This window comes from Toxorhynchites rutilus, unplaced genomic scaffold, assembly GCF_029784135.1.
Source record: "Toxorhynchites rutilus septentrionalis strain SRP unplaced genomic scaffold, ASM2978413v1 HiC_scaffold_5, whole genome shotgun sequence".
NCBI lineage: Eukaryota > Metazoa > Arthropoda > Insecta > Diptera > Culicidae > Toxorhynchites > Toxorhynchites rutilus.
In genome coordinates, this window is record NW_026600093.1 from 277418 (window position 1) to 289796 (window position 12379).

At 38.6% G+C, this 12379-nt stretch overlaps 2 protein-coding genes across 3 annotated transcripts in view; one reads left to right on the forward strand and one right to left on the reverse strand.

The window, feature by feature from the left end:
- The window catches only part of LOC129782210 (uncharacterized), a 293740-nt gene that overhangs the window by 92804 nt on the left and 188557 nt on the right, over positions 1-12379 (reverse strand). The window lies entirely within an intron of this gene.
- Positions 1092-2027, forward strand: LOC129782209 (probable cyclin-dependent serine/threonine-protein kinase DDB_G0292550). Its single transcript, XM_055789576.1, has one exon. It carries the CDS (start codon positions 1092-1094, stop codon positions 2025-2027), a length of 936 nt encoding a protein of 311 aa, XP_055645551.1.

The following is a 12379-nucleotide window of genomic DNA, read 5'->3' on the forward strand; positions in this document are numbered from 1 at the left end:
GAAATTGGACCCCAGCGGAAACTATTGAAGCCGTTTACGAAAAATTAGAATCGCAGACACAAGTGAAATCGTGAAGCTGACAGTAGCCACCTGGATAAATAACATTCGCAAGTCAAGCAGTATTTCAAAAAAAAAAAAAAAATGAACATCGATTTGGATCCAACTGGACACCCCTGAGATCTGACGGAAGCAGAGGCACCCACGCCCCCCCCCACCCCCGAGAAGAGGACACTTGCGGAGAAAACGTGGCGTAAGTCAGACTCGAGTTAGTCTAATCCTTTTATATACGGATATCATGTAATAAATTTATAGTCGAGGCACAAAATATTTTTTTATCGTAATACCCACGCGGCAGTAGGAATAGGTAGTAGGAATTAGAAAAAAAAAAAAAGCAATTACAATACCCACAAAATTGGTTTTACATATGTACCGTTGAACATGGGGTTATTTAATACCAAACCCGTTAGTAACACGGGCGACGCTCAAATCCAAATTTTAAATCACCTAGAGAACCACAGTGTAATGCACGAAGCTCAAGGAGCGATTATCTGCGTCACACTTGCCCTCATATCCATACTACTAATTTCGAAAATATACAAAGCATATAAGGCATGCATGAATGCACATGCTATGCAAGCGGCAAAAGCTCACGCAGCCGTAGTCGACACCGTCTAAAAGAATTCGAAAATTTTAAAACATGCGTTCGAACGCAGCCTCAGCATAATAAATTCTTTACCGATAACCATTTTTCCTTGTCTCCTTGAATGGACGAAGTAACAAAGCTCATCCAATTGAATATACAAAAACTAAAACATATACACCTGACTATACAACAGGAACTGGTCAGAAAACTAAGGAAAAGTACTTTAGCCAAACGCCTCACGGAAGCGGAAGCGCTCGTGAAACAGATTAAAAAATTGTCGTCTACGTTACTAGACACAACCCACGGCTCAGAAATCATAAAAATAACCGAAAAGGCGGACCAACTTTTGAACGCAATTAAGGCGTCAATCGAAAAGGGTAGACCAAGAACACTCAAGGAAATTGCGCTAGCCGTCCTATTTTGCCTCAGGTTACAAAGAAAACCGAAAATGGCTAGCATACTCGAAATAATCAAGACTACATCGTCTATAGTTCCGCAATTCGACGGAAACATAGACAAACTGAAAGCCTTCGCTGACGCTTTAAACTTGGTGAAAACATTTGAAACACCGGAAAACAAAGCAACCATAATTAACGTCATACTAACCAAACTAGAGGGACGGGCGAGAAATGCATTCACTGAAACACCGACATCGGTGAGCGAGATAAGCAAAATTTTAAAAGCTAAAATAACGACCAGCCCACCGGAACAAGTTCTAGCTAAAATGGCTAACTTGAAACAAAACGGTGGAATCGAACAATTTTGCCTGGATTTAGAAAAATTGGTGTTCAGTTTGGAAACAGCGTACACCGCTAAAGAAATTCCGCCCCAAGTTGCCAAATCTATGGCAAACAAAGAAGGCGTCAAACATTTAGCCGGAGGGTTAAAAAACGAAAAAACCTCGCTCATCATAAGAGCAGGGAATTTCAATTCATACTCCGACGCGATGACTAAAGCGTTGGAGGAAAACTTAAATAATGCGAGCGCATCAGTATTTGCATACTCGCAGACCAACAGAAACGCCAACCGTTTCAACAACAACGTTGACACACATTATAATAATTACAGGCGCAGGCCAAACGACTTCCATAACCGCGGTAGAAACCAAAACAATTTCAACCGCAACAATTTCAACCAAAATAATTTCCAAAACCAACCGCGTAATAACTATAACCGTTTTGGCCAGCAAAACCAAGTTCGAGACCAATTCTCAAACATAAACCCACAGCGAAATAACAACAACAACAATAGGCGGAATACAAATTTTAACCGCCCTCAGCAATACATCCGCCTAACGGGAAACGAGTCACAACCGACGGACGCCCTCCAGTCCGAACCGGCATTGACATTGGAGGAAAACAAACATTACGGAGACCAACATTAAATATTTTTAAATGCGACGTGAATTGTTCAATGTTCGTTACACTATACTTACAAATGTCAAGCAAACCATGTATATTAATAATTGATACAGGCGCTGACATATCAATAGTAAAAGAAGAAAAAATTAACGGAAAACAATTAATACACCCCGGAAATAGATGCATTATTAATGGAGTTACGGAGGGAAAGACCGAATCCATAGCGAGCACAAATACAAATATCATTTTTGACGATATCCAAATTCCACACCAATTTCAAATCGTCAACAACAAGTTTCCTATAATTGCAGATGGCATTTTAGGCAGAGATTTCCTCACCAAATATGAATGTAACCTATGCCTCAAAACATGGCTAATGACCTTCAACTATGAAAACACCAAAATTGAAATTCCGATTCAAGATAGCTGGGAAAACAATTACATTATTCCCCCTAGATGCCAAATTATAAAACACTTCCCGTCACTCAACCTAAACGATGATGCCCTTGTGATCGCACAAGAAATCAAACCAGGCATTTTTTGCGCAAACACAATAATAAACCCAAACTCACAATTCATTACAATAATTAACACAAATACCACACCAACATCAATCCCAAAAACCTTCGCCCCCACCACTATCCCCCTTAAAGAATACACCATAAATCACATTACAACGGAATTAGGAGAAAACCCAAAAGGTAGACACGAGAAACTGATTAAGGAACTCAATTTGAATCATACACCCCAACATGCCCAGGAGAAATTAACAGAATTATGCACTAAATACAACGACATTTTTGCACTAGAAGACGACATATTGACAACCAACAACTTCTACAAGCAAACCATTCACCTTCAAGACAAGACACCCGTTTACATAAAGAATTATCGAACCCCGGAAGCACAAATTTCAGAAATAAATAACCAAATCAGCCACATGCTAAATAACAAAATAATCCAAAATTCCACCTCACCATACAATTCCCCCATCCTCTTAGTCCCAAAGAAATCAAATACTCAAGATAAAAAATGGCGATTAGTGGTTGACTTTCGACAACTAAATAAAAAGATAACCCCAGATAAATTCCCCCTACCAAGAATCGACGAAATCCTCGATCATTTGGGCAGAGCCAAATATTTTACAACCCTAGATTTAATGTCAGGTTTCCACCAAATCGAACTTGACGAAAAATCAAAAAAGTACACAGCATTTTCGACCTCTAACGGCCACTACGAATTCAATAGGTTACCATTCGGTCTAAATATATCACCAAATAGCTTTCAGAGAATGATGTCCATAGCACTTAGCGGACTCCCACCTGAATGTGCATTCCTTTACATCGACGACATCATCGTCGTCGGCTGCTCAATAAACCATCACCTTATTAACTTGGAAAACGTTTTCAAACAATTACAAAACTACAACTTAAAATTAAATCCCAAAAAATGCTCCTTCTTCAGACCAGACGTAACATATCTAGGTCACAACATTTCAGCGGCAGGTATACAGCCCGACCAATCAAAGTTTTCAGCGGTAACAAACTACCCCACACCATCATCAGCAGATGAAGTGAGGCGTTTTGTTGCCTTTTGCAACTATTACCGGAGGTTCATACAAAATTTCGCAGAAATAGCGTACCCATTAAACAAATTGCTCAGAAAAAACGCAAAATTTGATTGGTCTCCCGAATGCCAAAATGCATTCAATAAATTGAAAAACGAACTTATCTCACCAAAAGTTCTCAAATTCCCCGATTTCACACAAGAATTCACCCTAATAACCGATGCTTCAAAAATAGCATGCGGCGCCGTCTTAGCCCAAGAAAACGACGGTATAGAACTACCCATTGCATACGCAAGCAAAGCCTTCACAAAAGGTGAAGCCAATAAATCGACAATTGAACAGGAATTGACAGCAATTCACTGGGCAATTACGTACTTTAAACCATACCTCTACGGGAGGAAATTCACAGTAAAAACGGATCACAGACCGTTAGTATATTTATTTTCAATGAAAGATCCCTCATCAAAACTCACAAGAATGAGGTTGGATCTTGAAGAATTCCATTTTGATGTAAAATACGTTCAAGGTAAGCTAAATGTGACTGCAGATGCGCTATCACGAATAGCAATTAATTCCGAGGCACTTAAAACTATAAAAGTCCTGGGTATACAAACCAGAGCAATGACTAGAAAACTAAACGAAACGAATAACGACACAGAAATTACAGACAATAATTCAAACCCCGACGATACTGAGTCTGATCAGCTCAGAGCGTACGAGGCTATTGAACCCCGAGAATGGCAAAACCTACCTAAACTTCTATGCGGACGCGCATTAGAAATGAATAAAGAAACAAACGCTAGCGGAAACAAAAATTTGAAATGCGCAATAATGAATAAAAAAAGAACCAAAGAAAAGTCGTCGACAATAATTGAAAATGCAAGCAACACAAAAGAATCCCTGGGAAAACTAGTAAAGAAAGTTGAAAATATGGCCAAAAACTTGAAAATTAGCATGATAGCTCTAGCGTTATCAAGCGTAATTTTCCAAATATGCAGCGTGCAAACCTTTAAGAAGATTTGTAATGACACGCTCAAAGACTTGCAAATAGTGCTCTACACACCCAAGCGTGTGATAGAAAGCCAAAACGAAAGGTTCGAAATTATAAAAAACAATCACGATACACCCACTGGTGGACATACAGGAGTCACCAGACTATACAAAAAGTTAAGCAGACTCTATTCTTGGAGTGGCATGAAAAAAGATATCAGTAGCTACATCAAGAAGTGCATAAAATGCCAGCAAAATAAACACACAATACGAACAAACGAAAATTTCGTCGAAATTAAAACACCCCAAAAAGCATTCGACTGCGTATCGATTGACACAATTGGACCATTTAACAGATCCAATAATGGAAACCGATACGCACTGACCATTCAATGCAACTTAACAAAATACATCATTATTAAACCCACAATAGACAAACAAGCATCCACCATAGCCAAAGCCTTCATAGAAAACTTAATTCTGGTCTATGGAATTCCAAAACTCATCCAAACAGACCAAGGAACTGAATATAAGAACGAGTTATTCGAAAACATAGCTTCATTACTGAAGCTTAAACAAAATTTTTCCACTCCATATCACCCTCAATCAATAGGAAGCCTGGAAAGGAACCATCGTTGTCTTAACGAGTACGTAAGGCAATTCGTCAACCAAGCACAGAGTGACTGGGATGAATGGTTGCCTTACTACACATTCTGCTACAACACAACACCACACACAGATTTCTCATACACTCCATTCGAGTTAGTTTTTGGAACGAATGCTAAATTACCACAAAACCTCACAACAAGCACATATGTAGAACCAATTTACAACATGGATTTATATTACAAAGAACTTAAATATAAACTACAAATAGCATCAAATACCGCTAGGGAAATAATTGATAAGGTAAGAAAAGCCAGAAATGAGACACAGAAAACCATGGCTAGACCATCAAAAGTAGCCATTAATGATCTAGTATTCCTATCAAACGAAAACAGATCCAAATTAGACAAAGTATACGTAGGACCATATATAATAATTGACATTAAACACCCTAACGTAACAATAAGAGATGATCAAACCAATAAAGTCCAGACTGTACATAAAAACAGAATAATACCATATGAGCAACCCCACCCTAAGGGGAAAGGGATACCTAGTTAGCAGTTAATCCTTCCGACAGTTATTATCAAATGTAAAATGTATATATTAGTTAGTTAGCAGTTAATCCTTCCGACAGTTATTATCAAATGTAAAATGTATATATTAAACAAATATTAAAAATAAATATATTCATAAGCAAATAGAACACCCAACGAAGACAATCCGTATAATCATATTATAAGGATAATCTTTATAAACAAACTTAATTTTTACCTGAATACACGAAAAATGTACATATCACAAACATTGAATAAACACTAAAATTGTAAGGTCAGACGAATCTTTCCACCTAATTTAACTTGAATGACTTCTCAATGTTACGTCATTCTCCGAAAGGGGAAAGGTGTAATATGATCACGCTTAAACCCAACTCATCAATATTCAAGACCTCTAAGGCAATAAACCACCCCCGAGGGCGCTGGGCGATATAAACATAAAATGTGATACGATACCCGAGCCAGCAATCTGGCCCAAGGGTTCGTTTACTATTTATGATTGTATAACTCGACGCGCACCAACGGCAGCGGCGAGTTTGTCTTCCTTCCGCCCCGCTGCGAGTTTAGCTAGCAGCAGAAATTTAACCAAACATGTGGCGCGCATCCGGCACACATGTTTCAGCACTTTCTTTTCCTATTTACTTTGACCCACAAAGAAGTGCTTTCTCTCTCTCTCCGAAGAACGCGTCTGACCAAGGCCATCACAGCCCACTCTAACTGCTGGTGCGATGCTCCGCCCAGCATAATTTGTAAATATTCTGTGTAGAGTTTAAGCCTATTTTTGTAAACTAGTATTTAAGCCCCGAGAGTCTTTTCTTTGAATACAGATGTCAGTTGACAGTATACAGTAGAGAGGCGACGCTTGTACGAATAGCGTTTGTGTTTATTAATTTACCAAATCCGAAAGTCGACGCCACTGAATGGCGTAAGTTCCTTCTTCACGTTTACAGATCGCTTCATAAGTTTTCCAACCAGTGCTTTAAACAATCTTTGGTTTTTAAATTACAACATACGAATCAACAAATTAGAAGAATAAAAAAATTGATTGTTCTATTGTACATACCTTTCAATTCATCGACAACAGACATGCTTTCATTGCTAGACAACGTATTTCCAGTATCAGAATTCTTTTGTTTTGAGCCTGTTTGTTGTGAAGGAACGTCATTTCGAATGGCTGAATTTTGTGCGATATCATCTAAAGATTTCTGGATGCAATCACCTGAAAATATACATGAGGGTAAAAAAGTATTTAATGAAAGTCATAGCCGGAAAATTACTTCATTTAATTAAAAAAAGTTAAGATAATTTAATCACAGTTGTTATCAATAACCTATTACAATGCAAATTGATTGGACAAAACACTTCAGTTTGTTTGTACTCATACATTTAGTTTACACACCGTCGGTTTCGTACAGAATCATACACGTTTTGTTTTACTTCTACAACTTTTTCGGACACGTTGCAGAGTTATGCTCACACAAACTGCGTCGTCAATCTAAGAACACACGGGAACTTCCGATCGGACACAATTTTTTCTTCACGCGAATTCTCGGGAAACAAAAACACACTTTTAGGTATAGTCTTTTTCTCTACACAAGCCAAAGGATAACTTCAAAAACACACAGCCCTCGGTTGAGTGCAATTTACGGCTGGAATTTTGCAATCGGCTGACTGCACACAAAAATTTTGAAGGTAGCACGGAAGCGGGATCGGTTGAGCCAACACGATGTAATCACCTAAGACAAGACGTGACAACTGGCTTCTTACTCTTCTTTCTGCATTTTCTTCGACCAAGTGCTAGATAACAGGGAAGCGAGATGTGAAGGTTGCCAAATGTTATAAAATTTCGGAAGATTATTTTCCCATGAAAAACATGTGTTCTTCGAATCATGTATTTTCTGAGTTGCATAATTTTTTTTGTATTAATCTTCCGACCGAATATCACATATTTTAAACAATAAGTATTTTCCTGTTATTTTGGTATCCAAAAAATAAAATGTGAAGAGATAAAGAAAACTAGAAAACGTAGATTTGATAGTAGGTGTATGATATGTTGACATATATGAATTAAATTCAAAGTTCATTTTATTTATCAAGAGATTACGGGCCTTACCGTTTACACTTCAAGATGAAAACGGAATGGACGACACGCCATGAAATTTCGTTTTACGAGTTAGAGAAAATGATGGGTTTTCAGGTAGAATGAACACTCTTCAAATAGAAATTATGAATGAAAATTAACTTCTCCGTATCATATTAGTGTTGATTGTGAATGGAAAACTTTGCTTTCTTCATTTGGTAAAATAATCTCGTACAAAAATTGTGTCTGAAGATAATTTTATATTATAATGAGTAGTTTTAGTGAGAATATCGCAAAGTGTATAGAAAACAGGTCAAGTTAGGGTAAGAAAGACGTTCTTCAAGTAAATAAATAACGCCAAGTAAAAATTTTCATTCAGGTTTTAACAATTTAAAAGTGCCTTCGGGCCGAGTAGTAAGACTTGTTAAAAGCTTATTTCGTTTCCAGATATCGATACCGTATCTCTGTCATCGCGGATAAACTTCAATTCGTTTTTACCGTGGAGTGTATACGGAAATAAGGCCTTATAATTTAACTTTGATATCGTTCAAATACTAACAGTACTGAAATATTGATAAAATCATACATTCCCAAATAATAACATAGCGTTTATTCAGGTTTTTTTTTCTGTAGGTATGTATGGTTTATTCAAGTTCCAATATGATTTTAAATACTTTTCTGCTGCGTTGGTTGTTATTTGTTATTAGATTATAATTATATTGCTAACTGCTTTACGGTTGGAAAATAATTGAATGCTCTTCTCTGTTAGGTCGCTGCTATTATGCTATGCTAGATGGCAAAATAATCCCGAAAAGATGTAGGGTGGAAATTCCGATGCAATGTTTCCTTCTCTTCGGGAACACCGGACGTAATAGAAACGAAAATATACCAAAAAAATCCATTATAGAAATTATCGCTAAATTGAAATGTGAATGCAACAATTATTCAATTTTGAATATATTTGGCAACATATTTATCTTTGTTAATTTTGTTTGCAAGTGGTCCGAGTTTGACAGAAGTGGTGGTCCGGAATCGGCCCCCTATTGTCATGTCTCGTCTCAGGCTTCGTTTATTGCGATAGTTGCACCGTATTCGTTCGATTAATAATTGATTTCTGTATCGGGGATCACTAGTCACCAATATCTACACAGTAGAATATAAATTGAAGCATTGTTTGTTTACAATGACATAAAGCTGCAAGGTCATCACCTGGTCTTATAGAAGGAGGAAGGAGAATAGAAGGAGTTACAGAGTATTGCTGTACGAATTTTCAAACGCGTTTTTCTCAAAACCATGTTTTTCAATTGGTGGTATCAATATATCAGGATCTACTCGACCGATTTGGCTGATATTTTTTATCAGCATTTAAAAATTAATTATCTAAAGCGTTACATGCCGTTTTGACGTAGAACTACGTCTTTCATTAAGGGTGCCAAATCAGAAAACAGGTCACGTTTTTATGAAATAAAGTTAATGTTAATAACTATTTTTGCCGCGAACAGATTTTGGCGATTTACATACTAAACGAATCGGAAATTCCCTAAGATTTGTTTAATATGCTATACATTGGAATCTCCTGGTTCGTAAATGGTTAAAATTCATGAAAACTTTAAGCGTTTTCATTTTTCCTTACATTTGTTCTGTCCATTTGCGTGCTTTCCAGAACAGAGTTGTCAATAACGAGCATTGAAGGGGAAATCGTAGGATTTAAAGTCTCCGCGAACAGAGGAAAAGAAGAAGATTGAAGGGGAACACTTGCCTAGAGTATAAACAGTGGATCTCGCTGAGGCAAACTTTTATCATTCCACTCCGACCGTCGACAGAGACGGACGTGTTTGGAGCTCCATTCATTACCTGATTTTTAAAAAGCTATTTATTTCTCTTTTCAGATTGTCTACCTGCGATTCATCAACTACCTGTCTGCCCTTGAGGACTACAACAATGGGGAAAACCCGGTCAACCGACCCAGGCATACCACATGGCACCAACAAACGACATCGATCGGACACCGGCAAGGAGCCAATATTAGAAAGAAACCGCTATGCTTTATTGGATGGCCATACCGAGGAGGAACCAACTACCGAGAAAGTAAATGTAGAGAAAAAGGTGAAAGTACCACCTTATTTTACAACATCGAGAGATATAGGAACTTTGAGGTCTGAACTGCTGGCGCTGAAATTGCAGCCAGTTTTTAAAATATGCAGCATCGGGATTAAAATCACTAGTCCCAACCTGGAGCAATATAAAATAATTGGATCATACCTGAAATCAAAAAATCATGAGTTTTACACTCACGATACGCCGTCTGAAAAACCATTTAAGGTGGTGTTGCGAGGTCTTCCTGCTATTGAGTTGGAGGATATTAAAAAAGATCTGGAACGATCATACAATATTCAGCCGTTAGCTGTATATCGGATGACTAGGCATAAAACGCCAGACAATGGGTATTCCAATGTTTTGTACCTGATCCACTTCAAGAAAGGATCAGCCAACATAACTCGCATAAGAGAAATCAGTGAGATCTTCAACATCTCGGTACAATGGGACCGATACAAACCTCAACATCGGGATGAAACGCAATGTTCAAATTGCCTTGGTTTCGGACACGGAACAAGAAACTGTCACATGAAAACTCGTTGTGGCAAGTGTGCTGCTGACCACCTAACAAGCACTTGCAGCCTTCCAGAAAAAGAACCTCGCAAATGCGTTAACTGTGGCGAAAGTCACCAAGCCACCAGCCGTAGCTGCACAAAACGTGCGGATTTTAAACGTATCTGGAAGCAAGCTACTGATAAAACACAGAATAGGAAGAAGGTTCCAGAATTTACTGACAAAGAGTTCCCTCCAATGGTTTCTCGCACGATTCCTGTTCTTCCTCCTCTTCCACTTCCTACAGGTCGCCCCCAAACGGCCTCTTCTAGCGAAAAGCCAAAAAAGGAGCAACCGAGCTATAGTAAGGTTGCAGCTATTGGTTTATCACCTACACCAAAACCTTCACCTCATTCCTCTTCTACTGAGGAGCTTTATAGCATGCAAGAACTTGCAACCCTGTTCTTGAACTAGATCGACAGACTAGAAGTTGTCGCAACCAACAGGAACAAGTACAAGTTATGCTACATTTTTATTATAACCATGGATCGGTCATCTCTAAGGCTAATTAATTGGAATGCCTGCTCTCTTAAGAGTAAGCTTATCGAGTTCACTGACTTCCTGGTGACAAACAGCATCGACGTAGCTATCGTTACTGAGACGCATCTTAAACCGAATATTAATATTCGAGTCCCGAATTATCGTCTATTGAGAATGGATCGTGCTGGTTCTGGTGGAGGAGGTGTTGCCTTAGCCATCAGAAATAACATCAGATATCGACTTTTGCCGTGTCTGAAACTCAACATCATCGAAGCTATTGGGGCGGAAATCACAACATCGATTGGGTCTATTATCGTGATTGCGGTCTACTATCCCAAACAGACGTCAATCAGAGATGGCTCAGCGTTGCTTCTTAAAAACGATATCATCAAGCTAACACGAAGGCAGTCGAAATACGTCATCGGCGGGGACATTAATGCTCGACATCAGTCCTGGGGAAACCAAAGGAGGAATCAATATGGAGTGACTCTAAATGATGATCTACAGTGTGGGCGCTACAGGATTCTTAGTCCAGCGACCCCTACTCGCATTTCTCGTTCTGGAGTACATTCCATAATTGATTTCTTCATTACCAACATGGATCGCCACATCGGTGATCCTATTGCCCTTAACGAGTTGAGTTCGGATCACTTCCCAGTGATGGTTGAATTGGGAGTGAATGTCGTAGTCAGGAGGCCACAATGTAGACGGGACCATCATCGTGCGAATTGGGTGGAATTCCAGCAGCTTATTGACAACAACATTGATCTCAATCAACCTCTTGAATCTCCCGAAGATATCGAAGCAACAGTCAGCTCTATTCAAACTGCAGTTATTCAGGCTCGCCAAAACCACATCCCAGAAACGATTCAGGTGAGTGACTCTGTTCAAATTGATTCCATTACTAAACATTTGATTAGGCTTCGGAACCTCTATCGAAGGCAGTACCAACGTACTGGTATTCGAGAGAGGAAACGACAGTATAATCAGTTAACCAAGGTTATCCAGGCCAGAATGATTGATCTCCGTAACAAAAAATTCGCAAAAGATATTAGTAAACTTCCGAATAACTCCAAGCCTTTTTGGAGGCTCGCTAAAATTCTCAAGACCAAGTCTAATCCTATTCCTCCTCTTCTTCAACCTGACAATTCAGAACGATTGATAACACCTGCCGAAAAGGCTAATGCAATTGGCAACCATTTCGCTAGTTCACACAATCTTGGCCAGAACATTACAAGTCCATTTGAAGCTTCGGCGAATGATACTGTAAGGGCTATTGACAATATCCATTCTGTACCTCAAGAGAGTGAAATCATCTCGACTGCAGAGGTTATCTCGGTTATACGCTCGTTGAAGAATATGAAGGCCCCCGGCTTCGACAGTATATTTAACATTGAGTTGAAACATCTTAGTAACAACTTATATGAAATTATGACTACTGTCTTC

Coding starts and splice junctions, on each gene's coding strand:
- LOC129782209 (XM_055789576.1), top strand. CDS start 1,092: ATGGCTAGCATACTCGAAATAATCAAGACTACATCGTCTATAGTTCCG.